Below are 19,174 nucleotides of genomic sequence, written 5' to 3' on the forward strand. Positions count from 1 at the left end.
TCGTGCTGTCGTGTTACAAATGACCGCCATTGCCGCACGGACCTGCGGACGTTCGTGTTCGTTGCTCTGGAGCGTCCTGTGGGAGCGCTCCCCGTTCTCTCTGTCCGCTCAGCGGTGCCTGGGCACGAGGACCGTCTCCCGATGCCGGCCGCTCTGGGTGGGGCTGCCGTGAACGTGCCAACTGCGCATCTTTGGGCGAACAACTACACTCTGCTTTTTTCTTGGGTGCAATTGCCAACTCATAGGACGAGGCGTCCTTACACTGGTTTGAAATATTGTATGTAAAAAGATGTTTTTAATATGTTTGTTTATTTTTGAGAAAGAGAGAGAGAGAGAACGAATGAGCTGGGGAGGGGCAGAGAGAGAGAGAGACACGGAATGGGAAGCAGGCTTCAGGCTCCGAGCTGTCAGCATAGAGCCCGACGTGGGGCCTGAACTCACAAACTGAGATCGTGACTTGAGCTGAAGTCGGACGCTTACCCGACTGGGCCACCCAGACACCGCTAGAAGTCTTGTTCACTTGTCTGTCTGTGTTAACATGCACAATAAAAAAAATCCTAAGTAATGTATTTTTTATTGTGCATCATAACACAGACAGACAAGTGAACAGACTTCCAAGGGTGCCTGGGTGGCCCAGTCGGTTAACTGACCCTTGGTTTCGGTGCACGTCATGGTCTCACGCTTGTGTGGCCAAGCCCCATGTTGGTCTCTGCGCTGACCGTGGAGCCTGCCTGGGATTCTGTCACTCTGCCCCCTCCCCTGCTCAAGGTCTCTCTTAAACTGAATAAACATTTTTTAAAAATTAAAAAAAATCATGTAACGGCTGCTACCGTCAGCAATCGGGACATTTCTCTCCCCGCGAACACTCTCTTCTCCCTTCTGCAGGCCTTCGTCCTCCGCCCTCGGCCCCCGCGTGTCCCTTCTGCCCCGGCGGGGGCCCGTGTTCCTCGTGGTGTGTGCGAGGTGTCACGCGCATGGAGCCTGGCGCGGCCAGCGTCTCTCGCCTGCTGTGGCGCCTCTGAGAGTCATTCAGGCTTGCTCCTTCCGTGGCTGAGCAGCGCTCGGTTCCGCCGGCGTGCCGCGGTTTGTGGACCTGGTCGCCAGTTGATGGGCATTTGGGCTGTTTCCAGGTTTTGCCTGAAGCTGCTGGAAACATTGAGATGTGCGTCTTTGATAGAATTTTCCTTTTTTTTTTAAAGTCACTACACAATGTACAGTAGTGTTTTTCATGCTTTTTTTTTTAAACGTTTTATTTACTTTTGAGAGACAGTGAGGGGGGGCAGAGAGAGTGGGAGACACAGGATCTGAAGCAGCTCCAGGCTCTGAGCTGTCAGCACAGAGCCCCATGTGGGGCTCGAGCCCGTGAACTGTGAGATCATGACCCGAGCCGAAGTTGGCCACTCAACCGCCTGAGCAACCCAGGTGCCCCGATTTTTCATTTTTCTTGAGTAAATAACTAGGAGTGTCCCTGCTGGGCTCCCGGTGGATGTTTAACTTTGTAAGAAACTGCCGAACTGTGGTCCCGCAGGGCCGCCTCCGTGCCAGCCTCCGTGCCAGCCGCCCGCACGCTTTTGATTCGATCTGCTCCCGTGGGTGGATTTCCTCTCGGGTTTCTCTTGCATTTCCCGAACTGATCGTGATGCAGAGCATGTTCGTGTGTGTCTGGGCCATATGTGGATCGTTCTTGGGGAAACGTTAGTTGGCTGTTCTGTTGTTTGCCTTGATTCCTTCTGCAATCAGTACGTACCTTGCAGGACATGCTTTAAAATTATGCATCTATCCTGTTTCTCCTCAGACTGCCGCCCACTGATTTTAGCATCCACTGGCGTATAGTCTGTGACAGCTGCTACTGTGTTGTTCTTCGTTGTTTTTAATTTTTTTAGGTTTATTTATTTTGAGAGAGAGAGAGAGAGAGAGAGAGAGAGAGAGAGAGAGAGAGGGAGGGAGGGAAGCAGCGGGGGAGGGGCAGAGAGGGAGGGACAGAGGATCGGAAGCAGGCTCTGTGCTGACAGCAGAGCCTATTGCCGGGCTCAGACTCACCAACCATGAGATGGTGACCTGATGTTTGACTCACTGAGCCGCCCAGGCCCCGTTCCCGTGTTCTTCTAACGGCGATGGCTCGCTCCTGTCCCTCCTACATCTATTCGCGGGGATTTTCTGTAAAGAAGAGCTGTGCTGGGCACCCATGCGACTCTTGACTTCGGCTCAGACAGGCCGTCTTCTCACAGTTCACAGGTTCACGAGTTCGAGCCTTTGAGCCCTGTGTTGGGCTCTGCGCCCATAGTGTGGAGCCCGTGTGGGATTCTCTCATTCCCTCTTTCCCTCTGCCCCTGCTCACACACTCTCTCTCTCTCTTTCCCTCAGAATAGATAAGTACACTTTAAAGAAGACCTGTCCCTTCTCCATTATTTATTTATTTCTGCGGGGTTTACGTGAGTATGGACCCCGGTATTTCTTCTGTTACTTGAGTTGCCGTGCAGTGCGGTCAGTGTCAGCCTTGGGACGGCTCCAGGGTTTCCTTCTGCGGAGTGTCGCCTCGCTGTCATGTCAGGCAGCGCTGCCTGATCCTGGGGAGCTGGAGACTCTGGATCTCAGAGGGCTGTGGGGCTGAGCCGCACCTTGGGAGTAAAGGTTACTTAAAAAAAAAAGATGTAAACAAGACAACCAGCCCTGCCGAATCCGAGGTCACAACGCTTCTCTTCTGCGAGTGGCACGGTCTTGCATATTACGTTTGGGTGTCTGACCCCCGTTGAGTTAATGTTTGTATCCTCGTGTACGACGTGGGTTTGAGACTCTTGCATGTGGGTATTCATTAATTTCAGCACTATTTGTGGAAAATATTTCTTTGTCCATTAAATTCTTTGCACAAGGGGCGCCTGGGTGGCTCCGGCAGTTAAGCATCTCACGTCAGCTGAGGTCAGGATCTCGAGGTTTGTGAGTTTGAGCCCTGCGTTGGGCTCTGTGCTGGGAGCTCAGAACCTGGAACCTGCTTCGGATTCTGGATCTCCCTCTCTCTCTGCCCTCCCCCCTTTCAAAAATAAAACAGTAAAAATATAAATTACCTTTGCACTTACGTGAAAAAGTCCCTTGGCCATATTGGCGTGGACTTTTCTGGACTCTGTTCTGTCCCCCTGATCTGTGTGTCTAACCTTTCAGCAGAAACACAGGCTTGCTCAGTGTAACGTCATGGCGAGTGTTCAAATCAGGTAGTCTGAGTCTTTGCCTTTGTGCTTTTTGTTTTTGTTTTTATTTATTTTTAATGTTTATTTTTGAGAGAGAGAGAGAGAGCACGCAAGTGAGCACAAGCCGGGGAGGGGCGGGGGGAGAGGGAGACACAGAATCTGGAGGAGGCTCCAGGCTCGGAGCGGTCAGCTCAGAGCCCGACGCGGGGCTCGAACTCATGGACCACGAGATCATGACCTGAGCCGGAGTCATGCACTTAACTGACTGAGCCCCCCAGGTGCCTCCCGTCCCCTTTTTAAACAAGGTTATTGAGCTCTTCTAGGTCCTTTGCATTTCCGTGTCAGGCTGAGAACCGGGTTGTCCTTTTCTTCAAAAGCCCTTGCTGAAGTGCTGCCGGCGAGTCTGCGGGCCTTTCTGCGAGCCTACTAATCCACCAACAGGATACATCCGGGACCTTAACGTAGAACCTTACCATTTTCTCCCAGCAACGCTTTGCAGTTTTTACCATATACATTTTCCACCTATATTTTAGATTTACGGAACTCGTATTTTTTTATGCTAACGTCAGCTTTTCTTTTCAACTTCCAGTTTGTTGCCAATATATAGATAGAACAGGCTTGGATAGATCAGTAAATCTCGTGACTTTGCTAAAAACTTATTTACCAGCTGTACAAACTCTATATATATATTTTTTTTGTTTCTAAAGAGTTCATTTGCTTTGAGGGAGTGGGAGGGCTCGAGGACCTCCGCAGGCTTCGGGCTCACAGTGCAGGGAGGGCGGCAGGGCTGAAGGCGAGAGTCGGACGCTCCCCTGCCCGCCGCCCGCGCCCCTGCCTGGTAGGCTCTCCAGCAGTGATTACAGCGGTAGTTGTGTCATCTGAGAACAGAAGTTTGTGGTGGTTTTTTCCTTCCTTTCCAGTTTGCATGTCTTTCCTTTCTTCCTTTCTCTTCTTCCCTTTACATCTCCTTCCCTCTCCCTGTCCCTGTGTCCGTCCCCTGCCCGTGCACTGGCTGGGCCTTCGCGGGGCCTTCGCCGCACCCGTGAGGAGAAGCGGTGACAGCGCCTGTCTTCCCTGTGCTCCTGGGCTCAGGGCAGTGTGTCCGTCTGTCCCCCCGGAGCTGCCCGTGGCGTGGCCGTGGTGGACTGCACCGGGGACGTTCTCTGCCCTTCCCGGTTGCTGAGAGCTCCCAGAGGAACCGATGTTAGGTTGTGAAAATCTCCGCCATCTGTTGAGATGATCTTTTGTTGTTGTTTTTGATCTGTTGATACAGTGAATTATGTGGCTTGATTTTCAAATTTCAAAGCAATGTTGCATTTCTGGGATAAACCACACCTTTTGATCACGAAATATTACCCTTTTTGTATATAGCTATTTTATATATTTTATATATTGTTATTTTATATATCGCTGGATTTGATTTGCTAATATTTTAAAGATTTTTGTGTCTGTGGTGTATAGTTCTCTTGTTCTGTCCTTTTTGTGTTTTTGTTTTTGGAAGAGTGTGAATTGGTGCTGTATTTCCTTTTTATAAAAATGTTTATGTTTTTATTTTGAAAGAGAGAGAGAGTGCATGTGGTGAGCTGGTGAGGGGCAGAGAGAGCGAGAGCGAGAGAGAGAGAATCCCAAGCAGGCTCCATGTCGCCAATGCAGAGCCCAGAGGGCTTGAACCCGTGAACTGTGAGATTATCACCTGAGTCAAAGTCAGGTGCTTAACCGACCGAGCCCCCCAGGCGCCCCTTCATTTAAGTTATTTTTATACTTCATTTTGTGTTTTATTTCTAGCGGGACTGCGTAGTTTTCAGTGCGTGTCCTAAAACAGGGCTGTGCGCAGTGTGGTGTGACAGCCTGTGTCTGCTTGAGAACCAGGGTGAGACCAAGTAACTTCTGGAAGCTGAGAGTGAAAGTTTGGAAATGTCATAGCATTTGACGTGATGGCTACCCTCTTTTTCAAGTTTTTTTTTTTTTTTGGTTTATTTTGAGGGGAGAGGGGCAGAGAGTGAAGAGAGAATCTCAGGCAGGCCCAGCACTGTCTGCACAGAGCCCGATGTGGGGCTCAAAGTTATGAACCTTGAGGTTCATGAGTCGGACACTTAACTGGCTGAGCCATCCAGGCAACCCCATTTTTTAAAAATGTTTATTTTGAGAGAGAAAGTGTGCATGACAGTGGGGGTAGGGCAGAGAGTGAGTGAGAGAGAGAGAAGACAGAATTCCAAGTAGGCTTCGCACTGTCAGCACAGAGCCTGATGTGGGGCTTGAACTCCCGAACTATGAGATCGTGACCTGAGCTGACATCCAGAGTCAGACGCTTAACAGACTAAGCCACCCAGGTGTCCCATGATGGCTGTGTTCTTAAATTTATTTTATGGTAGTGTACGTCTGCAGTGGATTGGTCAAAACGAGAACCGTCTCTTTGTCATAGATAGTTTGAGAAGCTCTGTTTTATTTATTTACTAACTAATGCTCATTTATTTGAGAGAGAGATTGGCAAAGTGAGGGAGGGGCAGAGAGGGAGGGAGGGAGGGAGGGAGAGAGAGAGAGAGAGAGAGAGAGAGAGAGAGAGAGAGAGAGAGAGAGAGAGAACCAAGAACCAAGAACCAAGAACCAAGCAGGCTCTGCGCTGTCAGGGCAGAGTCCATTGTGGGGCTCAGTTCCTGGAACCCTAAGATCATGACCTGAGCCGAAATCAAGAGTTGGATGCTTAACCAACTGAGCCACCCAGGTGCCCTGATAAGTGCTCTCTCTCTCTCCTTTTTTTTAGTTTATTTTGAGAGAGAGAATGGGCAGAGAGAGAGGGAGGGAGAGAATCCTAAGTAGGCTCTGTACCCTCTGCACAGAGCCCGATGTGGGGCTTGAACCCATGAACTGTGATATCATGACCTGAGATGAAATCAAGAGTCAAATGCCAACCAACTGAGCCACTCAGGTGCCCTGAGAAGCTCTGTTTTAGTTTTTTTAATTTTTAATTTCTAAAAAAATTTTTAATGTTTTTATTTATTTTTGAGAGAGAGAGAACGTGAGCTCGGGAGGGGCAGAGAGAGAAGGAGACACAGAATCTAGCAGGCTCCAGGCTCTGAGCTGTCAGCACAGAGCCTGACGCAGGACACGAACCCACAAACTGCCAGATCATGACCTGAGCCGAAATTGGACGCTTACCTGACTGAGCCCCAGGCATCCCGAGAAGCTCTGTCTTAAAGGATAGTTTGGGTCCTCATCAACTAAGTACATAAAATTTTATAAAATTTAGCTACTTCCATTGTATGTTTCCTTTTCTGGCCTTCAATTCTGTGAATTCTGATTACATTGTGTACATCTAAGTTTTGGAAAGATTTTATTTTTTTGGTGAGGTCTCAGTTAACAAACTTTGTAGTTTCTATAGTATTAATAGTCTGAGCTTGTGTCTTCTCTTTGGAACCCCCCGCCCCGGACGCAGGGCTGGAACCCACGAACTGTGAGATCATGACTTGAGCTGAAGTCGGAGGTTAACCGACTGAGCCCCCCAGGTGTCCCATCTTTTTCATAAGATTCTTAAAAGATGTTTGTTTTGGGGGCGCCTGGGGGGCCCAGTCGGTTAAGTGTCCAACTCCGGCTCATGGTCCATGAGTTTGAATCCCGTGTGTGCTGTGTGCTGTCAGTGTAGAGCCTGCTTGGGATTCTGTCTCCCTCTCTTTCTACGCCTGCCCCACATGTGCGTGCACGTGGTCTCTCTTTCTCTAATCTAAATGTTAAAAAAATACATTTTTCCTTGTCCCGTCCCTTCCTAATTATTTAAGACAAATTTTAACGGTTCAGTTACAGTCCAGTGTACGCATGGACCATTGTTCACTTAACCATCCCTGTAATACTGCACGTTTAGGTATTTTCCATCTTTTTGCTAAAATGATGAATGTTGGGACACATGGGTGGCTCAGTTGGTTGGTCTCACTCTTGATTTTGGCTCAGGTTGTGACCTTGAAGTTCCTGGGTTCGAGTCTGCATCTGGCTCGATGCTGGCAACATCAGGCCTGCTTGGGATTCTCTCTCCCCCTGTCCCACTGCCCCTGCCCTGTGTGCGTGCTCTGTCTCTCACTCTCAAAATAAATACGTGAACTTTGGGGAAGAAAAAGCATACCTTTGGAATGAACAGTGTGATGATTAGTGTGTGCAGATCTAATGATTTCCTTAAGAATAAGAATTACTGGGTGGGAGTCTTACACATTTATCAGATTCTGGCTGGAAGGTCACAGGATCTTTTTAAAACAGAGAGGGTCATCTTCTTGTTAATCCTCTTTAATCCGTGTTCTCAGAGGGCAGCAGGCCGAGAGCATAGGCTGGGTGAGAGCCTCCTTTTGGTACTCCGTGGTAATCTACATCAAGACTTAACAGAGTCTAATAGTCAAGAAGATTCTCTGGTTGTACATGTGCTCCCTTCTTGTAGAACGGAGAGAACTCTGACGCACCGCCCCGCCGTTCTTGTACAGCTCAGAGTGAATTTTTTCATCGTTTGTCTCTTGTTTTTCTAGATGGAGGAGTATAATAATAATGATAAGTTACATTGTATAACATTCCAGTGGTTATAAAGCACTCTGACACGTGTTATTTCATCTGATCTGGGTGGCATCCCTGACAGGAGGTCTCTGTATTCACAGAGAAAAGAAAACGAGGCTCCGGCCGAGGTCGCCTGGAAGTGAGCAAAGGCCAGGGGCCCGGGGACCATCTGGGCGGTGCCGAGCAGTAGGGAAGGCTGGGCGCCAGGGCCCGAGAGCGGGGCTCTCATTCCTGGCTCTTGGGAAGGTTTCCTAATCTGTCTCAGTTGCTTCATCCGTGCGACAGGAGAGAGAATAGCCCTTGGCTCCTCGGGGTGTGAGGAGGACTCGGCAGACACGCAGTGTGCGGGGGATGCCCGGCTGCTGTTGATCGGGCACCGCGTGTCACCCACTCCCATCGCTGTTGTCACACCGGAGAGGTCTTTGACTTCCCAGGCCCGCGGGCTGGCGGCTTGCTTTTCCTTTACGATGGGCTTTTTGGGCTAAGTTCTGGGAGCAGTTGTTCTGGAGATTCTGACGCTGTTCTTGGTTTATTTGCAGAAGAGCAAGGCAATGAAGAAAGTGAGAAGAAGAGAAAAAAGAAAAAGGGTACCAAGAGGAAACGAGATGGAAGGGGTCAGGAAGAAGGCCCCTGGGCTTGTGACCTGAAGCTGGACGACGTGCTGGACCGCACGCTGGAGGATGGCGCCAAGCAGCACAACCTGACCGCCGTCAACGTGCGCAACATCCTGCACGTGAGTGGGGGCGCGGCCGAGTCGCTTCCGGGACAGCGCGGCAGACGCCTCGGCAATTCTTGGGTCCTGGTGTGGGAATCCCTGACCCTGGGAGGTGCGCGAGCCACGCCCATTCCCCTCCACGTCGCCCTCTTGTGGCGCTGGGCGCACGTCGGGAGTCCACCCACAGCTCCCGAAGGACCTTCCCTGGGAAGGCACGCTGTTCCTGTGCCGCCGCCTCGCGCGGTGTGCAGTCCGCGGAGGAGGGCGTTCGCGGCGGGCCCGCTCTTCAGTGGGTGGGAAGATGCCAGGTTAACAGTTCACGCTGCACAGTGACCGGTACTGTTGCTCGATAGGTGTCAACGCAGCCATTTACACAGCCGTGGCTGCTCGTTACTGTTTCTCTGAAGCGTTTGGTCAGTTATCTTGAATCTCGTTCCTGCTCCTGGTCGCTGCCACCGGGGCCCGTCCGTCCGTTTGCTGCCCTGTTACAGATTGAACTGGGCTTCTGCCTAGAGCTGGCTGTGCACAGTCTGAAGCCGGTTCAGTTTCTAGCTCTCGCCCGTTGCGTCCACAGTAGCAGAGTAGCGGAGGCCTCAGTGGTGTCCAGGTGACGCATCTTTGTTGCATAAAGTGAAATTTCATCTTTCTCCAGGAAGTAATCACAAACGAGCACGTGGTGGCCATGATGAAAGCAGCCATCAGTGAGACGGAAGATGCGCCCGTGTTTGTGAGTAGTCGGTTGTCAGGCACAGAGCCAAGTGGTTGGGCCGTCCCCTGGGGGCGTGTACAGGGCTTGACAGCTGGGGGCGGAGCTGGCGTCTCCGGGGCCCCAGGTGCACAGGACCACTTTCACTGACTGTTTTCTTTTCGTTTTCCCCACCACAGGAGCCCAAAATGACTCGCTCTAAACTGAAGGAAGTGGTGGAAAAAGGAGTGGTGGGTGTTCTGTTTTTTTTATTTAGTTTGGTAAATAAATCCTAAGGACAGGTTCTTTGCAGGGGAAGAAGTACAGAAGGCTGCATCGTGGTCTGGGCCGGCACCCTGAGCTGCCCGTGCACGGGGTCGGCCCCGGAGTTCGCCGGCGCGAGGCAGACGGCCGCTCTGCAGGGCTGCGAGCACCGAGCGGGGGCCGCTCTCCTGCGCGTGTCCTGTGCGGCGAATGGTTTAGAGGAGTATTTTTCAACGTACGTTCCGGGGAGCGCTTGCAGCAGGGCTGCCCTGGTGTGGGGTCACTCGGGGGGTGTTAAGGGGAAATGCATGCTCTTTGGCTCGCCTCAGACCCGGAGCAGGGAGCTGGAAGTAGGGCCTGGGAATATGCATTATTGGAAACAGAGCTAGCTGTTTTGCACACAGAGGGATGAGAGCCACCAGAAGACTTCTGGAGTTTTCTGGTGCAGATGCTGGGACCACTTTAAGTCCCGCTCAGCAAGCACGTGTCCAGTTGTGCTCAGCATCTGCCACAGGCAGGCGGGAGTCCCGAGGCCCTCGCTTTCTCTCCGGTAGCAGGAAGAATGGCCCTGTGGACCCATGATGCGCAGTGGTGGTCTTGTCTTGTTTCTGGTTCTGTTCTTTGCAGCTGAATAGAAGAAACAAGTCCTCAAGACCCTTCCTCTAGAAGAAGAAAACTAATCTGTTTTTTTGTAGTATTCTTTTCCTGCTAAGTGTCTCCCAAGTTTTTATTGGTCTTCATGTGAGAAGGCTTTGAGTACATACACTAATCTGATCCTCTTCTTCTGCATGTGCCTACTTTGTTCATGTCCTTTTGAAAGTGTGCCTAAGGGGCGCCTGGGGGGCTCAGTCCGGTAAGAGTCCGAATTCGGCTCAGGTCATGAATTCATGGTTTCTGGGTTCGAGCCCTGCGTGGGGCTCTGCGCTGACAGCGCAGAGCCTGGAGTCTGCTTTAGATTCTGTCTCCCTCTCTCTCTGCCGCTCCCCTGCTCATGCTCTCTCAAAAATAAACTTAAAAAAAATTAAAAAAAAAAAAGGGTGCCTAAGGGGCTGCCGCAGATGCTGTTGTATGGAGTAAAGTTAGGTTATCCCCTCCGTGGCTCACGTGCTGTATTTCTCGAAATGCAGCCAAGGGTTGCATTGGCTTCGTTCTGACAGCATTGTTTTGCCTGATCAGCTGACCCCAGTGGCACGAAGTGAGATTCCATCTTTCTCTCGGAAGTCGTCACAAGTGAGCATGTGGCGGCCGTGCTGTCAGTGAGACCAGAATTCTGTGCAGTCTGCCTGACGTACAGAGTAGAACTGAAATTAATTCCATGTTTGGTTTGGAAACCGGGATCCAACGTGGGCTCTGGGTTGTGCTTACCAGCCATGAGGAAGAGAGGAGAAGTCGGACAGCCCAGCCGCTAGTGTCTGCGGGAGAGCAAGGATCGAAGTCCGCTGTCCTGCTTTTCGGTGCCCAGTAGACGGGTTCCGGCACAGCGGGGGCCGCGGCAGTGGAGACACATGGAGAGGGCGCGGACCTGAAGCGCGTCATTCCCTTTACCCTGGACGGGGCCTAGTTCGGCAGAGCGAGGGAAGGGGCCGGCCTGTGGCGGGGCCGAGGAGGCGCGGGGAGGCTGCGGCTCCGGGGACTGCGCTTGCGGGACTGTGCTTGCGGCTCGCTGTACGTACGTGGTCAGGAAATGACACACGCCAGGGACATGTTTTGTCAGCAGCACGTAGGAGACTTAAAAAAATTCTTTAAAAACATTTCACCCCAACTCTGTTATTTTAAAACATACAAGAAATTAACATTTTATAGTGGATCTACATTACATCTAGATTTAACAACTGTAAAATTGTGCCATATTACTTTATATCTTTCTGTCTGTCTCTTGTTTTTTTCCTGTACTATTTGAAAATAAGTTGAAGACAACTTGAATACTTTACCCCTAAATCCTTCCAAAAGAACTGGTCACAGCTTTTGGGAGGCATACTTACATTGGATTTATGTAATTGATTAGAAAAAAAGTATGTCAAAAAGGTGACTATCACCTAGTATCTTAGGTATGTGTATTATTTTAGTTTGTAAGTAGCTTTTAAATAATGTTTACTTATTTTTGAGAGAGGGAGGGAGGGCGAACGGATTGGGGAGGGGCAGGGGAAGAGAGGGACACAGGATCTGAAGCAAGCTGTCAGCAGAGAGCCCGACGCAGGGCTTGACCTCATGATCTGTGAGATCGTGCCCTGAGCCAAAGTTAGACGCTCAACCAGCTGAGCCACGGAGCCACTCAGGGCTCAGATTCGTTATTCCATGTGAACCAAGCTGTGATACAAAGTAGGCAAGACAGGGGCACCTGGCTGGCTCAGCTGGAAGAGCAGGTGACCCTTGATCTCAGGGTGAGTTCAAGCCCCACAGTGGCGGGTAGGTTTACTTAAGATATGTAAATAAATGAAGGAGGCAAGACAAATGCTTTTCCCATTTATAGCTAATAGAGAGCCTTACCAGGTTTAAGGTAGAAATGCTAGATTGAAATAGATTGTTCTTTTTTTCTGATAAGTTGTGACAAATAATTGAGAGTAAATACCCTTAAAGATAATTAATATTCTTTGATCACTGCATCTATGTGTTAGGTACACGGATGGCTCTTTGAGAGGTGAAGAGGAGATAAAAATAAAAAACCATCTATTTCAGTTAAGAGAACATAATTATTTATATTCTTTGTTGGTAGGTAATTCCAACATGGAATATTTCGCCAATTAAGAAGGCCAATGAAATTAAGGTAAACTTGGAAGAGGTAATTTGTTTTCCAGAAAGATTTCATCAGTTTTGAAACCTAAGTACTTCCTTTCTGTTTAATTTTTGGGGACTCTGTCGTCTTGTTTTAATTCGATCTTTGTTTTCTTCCCTCTCCATTCCTCTAAGGTTTGACTCTTAGCTAGGAATCTCTTTCCCCTCTGCCTCTTGTTCTTTGCTGTAGCTGCTCATTGTGCTGTGAGGGTTCATTTCTTTCCCGCTCTGCTCTCTCCCTCTTATTTTCCAAATACGGATGACATCTGCTTCCTGAAACTTCTTTTCTTTCTGTACTTGTGCTTATGTAGCCTCCTCAGTTTGTGGATATCCACCTGGAAGAGGACGACTCCTCGGATGAGGAGTACCAGCCCGACGACGAAGAGGAAGACGAGACGGCGGAGGAGGTCAGTGCTCCCCGGGAGTGCTCGCTGCCGGTGGGGCTGCGGCGGGGCCGGGGAGGCCTCCTCTTAGTGCCTCTCCCGTTAAGGAGAGAGGCCAGAGGCACACTTCTTTTTCTGCTCATTTCTCCGCATAAATCCCAGACTTTGAGGTGTTTCCTCCTCCTCCTCCTCCTCCCTTAGTGTTTTCATGCCTTGTTTCATGAGATGGCACACACATCCACCATCCAGAACTGTGCACAGAACGTTTACATGCAGCTTCAACAGGGATGAAGCCAGTCCTCCCGAGACCTTGTCCAGGGTCCTCAGATGCAGCCTCCAGCGCACCTGCGTGCTCTTTCCCTGTAGCTCTGTCTCCAGGTGGGCAGGGCTGCGAGTGCTGCTCCTGAGCCTGTGACACGGACGTCTGGCTTGTTTGTCTTTTTGTTTCATCATCGTTAACCCTTCCTGATTCTCCTGTGCGTTGCTTATAGTTACAGTTTGTTTGTTTTCTTTGCTGTGTAACATTGTTTCTCGGTGCATTCTTCGACTTGTTTGTAACAGGGTTTTAAACCGGCATCTTATAGTTCTGATGAGACCAGTCTGATCACCATCTGAATATTAAACTTGTGTTTGAGTTTTATTTTCTTTTACTCTGACTAAATGGATTCATTTTCTTGAGATCCTTCAGACTCCGTGGAATGTGGTAGGGCCAGGAATGTGAACATGAACTGGGTTTGTTTTGTAGAGTTTATTGGAAAGTGATGTCGAAAGCACTGCTTCATCCCCACGTGGGGCCAAGAAGTCCAGACTGAGGCAGACTTCCGAGGTGACCGAGACAGACGAGGAGGGCGGTGTGTTATCGGAGGTGAGTCTGCTCCGAGCCGGAGAGACGAGGAGGACCACCCGTGCGGTGCTGAGCCGGCCGCCTTGAGCCCATGTCCCCCTCGAGCACATGCGATTCAGGGCCTTCCCGGTGCCTGTGACTCGTCAGAACGGTTCAGATGTTAGAGTCCTTTATTTAAGTCAGCCAGCAGTTGACTCAGTGATAGGGAGAGTGCTTTTCTGAGTCCTCTTAGTGGCCAGATACAGGTGACTGGTGATTTCTTTTCTCCTACCTTTGTTTTTTCCCTAATGTCCTAAAGCCGTTTTTGTTAGATTTTCCACTTTTGGTCACCTAGGCAGCATCCCGTTGGCTTCTTTGGAAATGAGATGGAGCCTGATTAGATTAATATAGTTGACAGCGCGTTTGTTTTTACGTAGCTCTGTCTGCACAGGGAGAGAAAGATCACTGGCATGTGAAAGATGTGCCTCTCTCTCCCCACTTCTGTTTCTTTTTTCTCCTTCTCTCTTTCCCCTGTCCTCCCTCCCTTTCACTTTTTCTCGTGGTTGCCTCTTTGAATCAGGCTGAGAAAGTCCTCACACCTGCTGTCAGGCACATCAGTGCTGAGGTCGTGCCCATGGGGCCCCCGCCGCCCCCAAAGCCCAAGCAGAGCAGGGACAGCACTTTCATGGAGAAGCTGCACGCCGTGGATGAGGAGCTGGCTTCCAGTCCGGTGTGCATGGACTCTTTCCAGGTGAGCAGTGTGCGTCGGTTGACGTCCGACGGGGTCCCGTAGCGGCTGCGCGGGCTGGGAGGGAGGAGGGGAGGACAGGCGATTCTGGTAAACAAGGAGGTCCTGAAACTGCAGGTGTTTGATCCTCTGTTTGGTTCAGGCTGCTGTCCTGGGAGAATTGCAGCCCTGGGGGAAGGAGTAGGTGCGGGATGGGGAGCATTTCAAACTGGAACTCGGCACCGCCCCTTCAGCCGGGCCCCCAGGACCCTCGCCGGAGCCCCTCGCGCTCTGCGGTCTCAGTGCTCTCGTGCTCCTGAACACTCGCGCGTGCTCTCCAGCACAGGGCCTTCTGTCAGGGAACGAGGCCATGTTATCTCATCTGCTGAAGTCCTTTTTTAGATTTTACTAGTTGTCCCAGTAGTGTCCTTTCTAGCAAAAGAATCAAGTTCCCGTGATGCAGGACCCAGTCCAGGATTACACACAGTGTCTTATTTCATAGTGTGTTATTTTGTTTTGTTTTATCTTACTTTATTGTGTTGTATTCTATTTTATTTTTATTCTATCGTATCTCAAACTAATCTCTGTACTTACCATGGAGCTCAAACTGATGACCCCAAGATCAAGAGTCAGTTGCTCCCATGACTGAGCCCACCAGGTGCCCCTCGAAGCCTCCTTCGGTCTAGAACAGTTTTGCAGCATTACTTTGTCTTTCATGACCTTGACATTTTTGACCTGTGTGGACTGTTATTTACAGAATATTTCTCACTTTCGATTTTTTTTGACATTTCATCACAATTAGATTCTGGTTATGCGCTTTTGGCCCAGGCGGCACGGAAGCGGTTATGTCCTTTCTAGTGCGTCCTGTCCAGAGGCCTGTGACATCTGTGTTGCATGTGGTCACGGCGACGTCTGCTTGATTTTCTTCATGATAACGTTCCCATTTTCCCATTGTTAAATTAACATGCATCTCATGGGATATACTTTGAAACCAAACATCTTTTTGCCCAGTAAACGTCCTTTGTGTATTCTTGCTTGAAATAATCATTGCTACGGTCAGTGTCAGTTGAGGACTTTCAAAATTCCACCATATAGCCAGTTCTTTTTAATATTCTAGGTTTTCTCCACCAGTCTTGTAGGTTAATGAGAAATATGTCTGTTCTAAAGAATATTGAATGGAGCAGCCCTGAAGGGTAATTTAATTTGCTCTCACTGCTCTGGGGCTGAGCGCGTCGTGTTCCGAGGGCGGTAATGTTTTATATAACCAGCTAGTCTACTTGCTGAATGACAGAAGTTGGGGAATAGCAGCATAAGACGGAAAAGGTCTTTCTTCTTGGAGGTTATAGTCTACTGGAGAGTGAGATACCATAAAATTATTTCAAGTAAGAACTAAATAAAAGGAGAGAAATAAGGTAATGTTTATCAGAGTACTTAACATAGGATTATCAGGAAAGGCCTCAGTCAGTGGAACACGTGATTCTTGATCTCAGGATTGTTGAGTTTGAGCCCACATCTGAATTAGAAGGAGCCGTTCATCTGGGCGTCTGCTGGGTGGCTGTTGGTTGAGCGTCTGACTCCTGACTTTGGGCTCATAATCTCATGGTTCATGAGCTGGAGCCCCTCATCAGGCTCTGCACTGACAGCGCACTGACAGTGCAGAGCCTGCTTGGGACTCTCTCTCTCCCCGGCTCTGCCCCTGCCCCGCCCGGCGCACCCAGGCCCCCATGTACTCTCTCAAAATAAACAAACATTACAGAGAATGAAAACGTCCCCTTTGGTTAAGGTGTCGGAAATGGGTAAGGCGGCAGAGCAAAGGAGGGGACAGGCGGTAGGAGACGGAGCCTCCTGAGTCCGCCTACAGCTCCAGGACCACCCTATCCAAAGCCCAGCTGTTTTTCCTTTTTTGGCAGAAATTGATAAGCTTATTCTGAAATTCACATGGATATGCAAGGGACCCAGAATAGCCAAAAATGGGCAAAGGATAAGAATAGATAGTTCTCCAAAGAAGACTACAGGTGGCCAATCAGCATGTGAAAAATGCTCCCCATCATTGGTCATTAGGAAAATGCAAATGGAAAGTACCCAACAGCACCTTACAGCCACCAGGATGGCTGGGACGAGCAGAAGGGACAGTGACAGGCGCTGGCAGGGACGTGGAGGGATGGGGAGCCCGCACGCTTGGCCGGTGAGAATGTGAGAGGGTGTGGCCGATTTGGGAAACGGTTTGGTACTTTCTCCAAAATTTAAACATCGTTACTGTACGGCCTGGAAAGTCCGCTCCAGGAGAATTGAAAGCAGATCTCCAAGGGAAAAGTGAGCACGCAATGTTTATCGTGGTGTAAACTTTCCCAAAGTGGAAACAGCAGATTTTCAGTCCCTGAGGTGTGGGTGCACCAGAGTGGGATATTAGTGTGCGATGAAGAGGACTGATTTCCTGACTGACATTACAGAACAGATGAGCTTTGAAAATACTGTGCTAAGTAAAAGAAGCCAGAGGCAAAAGGCCAGATTGTATGATTCCATTTATATGCTGCGTCCAGCATGAGCTAGTGTAGGGGCAGAACACAGATTAGGGGTGTCAGCGACCCGGAGAGGGGAAAAGGGAGAGTGACCGCTAATCGGGTCAGGATTTCCGTTAGGGGCGGAGAAAATATTCCAAATTCGATACTGGTGATGGTCCCATAGCTCTGTGAATGCAGTGAAATCCACTTAATTATACACTTCAGAAGGATGAAATTTATGATATGGAAATTATATCTTAGTAACACTGTTACAATAAATGTTCCTGAAATGTTGATTTTATTTTATTGTATTGTGTTTATTTTGAGAGAGAGTGTGAGTGGGGGAGGGCCAGAGAGGGAGACATAGAATCCCAAGCAGGCTCTGCACCGTCAGCACAGAGCCCAGTGCCAGGCTCGAACTCAGGAACCCGAGCCATTGTCAGCAGTAGGACGAACGCTCAACTGCCTGAGCCACCCAGGCATCTCTAAAATGTTGGTTTTAAAACTGATGTCATTGTCCTTACCGTTTCTCAATGAGTAAGAAACCCAGCTTTTCTGGGAGAGGAGGGCTTGTGGTTGCAGCCGACACGAGAAGTGCAGGGGCAGCCGGAGTACGGGGGGGTTCGGAGACTTTGGAAGCACTGGGCATTGAGTGACAGGTGTCGTCCCCTCCTTGTTGCCAAGCCCATGGATGACAGCCTCATTGCGTTCCGGACCCGCTCAAAGATGCCTCTCAAAGACGTGCCCCTGGGACAGCTGGAGGCGGAGCTCCGCGCTCCCGACACCACGCCGGACATGTACGACCCCAGCACCGCGGACGACGAGGACTGGAAGGTGTGGCTGGGCGGGCTGATGACCGACGACGTGGGCAACGAGGGTGAGTCGCGGCCGCGCGGCCGCCCTGAGCTTCGCTGTGTGTCGAGCCCGCAGTTTACTCTAAGTCAGTGCCGAAGGCCCTTCTCTTTTTGGGGTGAGCATCTTTTCTTCGGAGCGTCGCTGATCCACCGGCTGCTCCGGTTGCGGGTGCACAACAGAGCGCTTCGCCACGCTTCTTGTGCTGTGCAGCCCGCGCGCGGGGCCGTGGGCTGTGTTCCTTATGGGCTGCTGGTTCCGAGTCCTGGAAACCATCGGAATACTAAGAGTCGTCCCCTGAAACATAAATGCAGTAATAATTTTATATGTGACTGCCCGAGGGTGTGCTGACCTGCCTGGGGGCTGCTGTGTCCGGGACCTGTGTGACGCATGTGACAGTGCCGCCCCCGGACTGAGAGCATGTGGTATGAAGCTGGACTTGGGGAGGGCAGGGGAACCGGCAGTGGCTCCGTCCATCTCTGGAGCCAGCGGGTCGCCTCCTTTCCGTGGGCCAGTCCCGTGCCCAGGCCCGCTTGTGTGCAGGGCTGGCGCCATGGCCCTCCTTCCGCTCACCGTGTGCTTCTTGCTTTGTCTCGACGCCAGGGCGGCTCTTCCCGCAGCCGCAGTCGGAAAATCGCCCGGGCGCAACTCCGAGCTCCGGTGCGGTCACAGGCCCGCGCTCTCGGTGCCGCGAGGTGTTGATGGGGGCCTGCAGGAGCTGGGGGCCCAGGATGGGCAGCACACAGCGGCAGCGCGGGCGGGGCGGGCTGTTGACCTCGTGCGCTCGTGGTGTGAGAGCCGCACTTCGACCCTGACTCTTCTAGAGCATCACTGAAACTTCCGCCTTCATCTGGCGAGGTCAGCCTCGCAGACGCCGGCTTCGGTGATTTCCTGGCGGACCGCAGTGTGAATCGGGCTCCGTTCCTGATTCTGTGCACAAGCCTCCGAGCTTTAGACGGTGCGGGAGGCCGCCGCGGTGCTTGCGCTCCGCCAGGCGTGTTTTGTCCTTGCCGGGTGTTTTTGACTTTCTGGTGGAGAGTGATGCATGTTCTCGTCGGCTGTGTCGTGGAGGGCTCCCAATTGCCGAGAAACCTAACTGCCGACGACCCGAGAGCATGTCTCTTGTTCGTTCCCTGTCTCCGGAGGGTAACTGGTGTGAGGGCGGTGCGTTGGGAAGAGCACTGCTTTAACACAGACGGTGCGCAGCTTGGACAGAAGTAGGGAAAAAATACTCGTGCAGCGAGGGCTAGAAATGAGTCCGGATAAGTGAGTGACAGGGAGTAAGTCCTTGAATATACCTTGTTTTTTGAGAGAGGAGGAGAGAGAGGTTGAGAGTGAGCGTGCGCACAGGCGTGGTTGCCGCACAGCCAGGGAGAGTGAGCCTCACGCAGGCTGCGCGCCCAGCTCGGGGCCTGACACGGGCTCCACGGCTCCACCTGAGACACGACCTGAGCTGAACCCAGGAGTTGGGCGCGTAACCGACTGAGCCGCCCATTTGTCCCTCCTTGAATAGATGTTATGAAGTTGTTAAGGATATTATACATCACGTGGCAGATGTGACGGAAAACTTTCCTTCTGTGAGGCACTGTGCTAGGACCCTGAACGGGAGGGCAGCTGGGTCGTTGCGTCAGACTGAAACGTGCATGAACGGTGCCTGGTCCGCTCGCTCCAGGCGAGGGAGGTCGCGGGACTGGTGCGCCATCAGAGTGGCATCAGGGCGGCTTTAGAAGAGGGACAGAGGAT

The 19,174-nt window shown here is 50.9% G+C and overlaps 1 protein-coding gene across 7 annotated transcripts in view; it reads left to right on the forward strand.

Moving 5' to 3' along the window:
• GON4L (gon-4 like) overlaps positions 1 to 19,174 on the forward strand; it is a 61,153-nt gene that overhangs the window by 9,616 nt on the left and 32,363 nt on the right. For 6 of the 7 annotated variants that reach the window (XM_029936002.1, XM_029936003.1, XM_029936005.1 and 3 more), the window contains exons 4-11: positions 8,249 to 8,442; positions 9,077 to 9,151; positions 9,310 to 9,360; positions 12,087 to 12,137; positions 12,457 to 12,552; positions 13,274 to 13,393; positions 13,932 to 14,102; positions 17,264 to 17,456. In XM_029936002.1, the coding sequence (XP_029791862.1) occupies positions 8,249 to 8,442; positions 9,077 to 9,151; positions 9,310 to 9,360; positions 12,087 to 12,137; positions 12,457 to 12,552; positions 13,274 to 13,393; positions 13,932 to 14,102; positions 17,264 to 17,456 (951 nt within the window). Of the gene's footprint in view, positions 1 to 8,248; positions 8,443 to 9,076; positions 9,152 to 9,309; positions 9,361 to 9,419; positions 9,609 to 12,086; positions 12,138 to 12,456; positions 12,553 to 13,273; positions 13,394 to 13,931; positions 14,103 to 17,263; positions 17,457 to 19,174 lie in introns of those variants that run through there. The other variant, XM_029936006.1, reaches the window with a different exon arrangement.

This window comes from Suricata suricatta, chromosome 3, assembly GCF_006229205.1.
Source record: "Suricata suricatta isolate VVHF042 chromosome 3, meerkat_22Aug2017_6uvM2_HiC, whole genome shotgun sequence".
NCBI lineage: Eukaryota > Metazoa > Chordata > Mammalia > Carnivora > Herpestidae > Suricata > Suricata suricatta.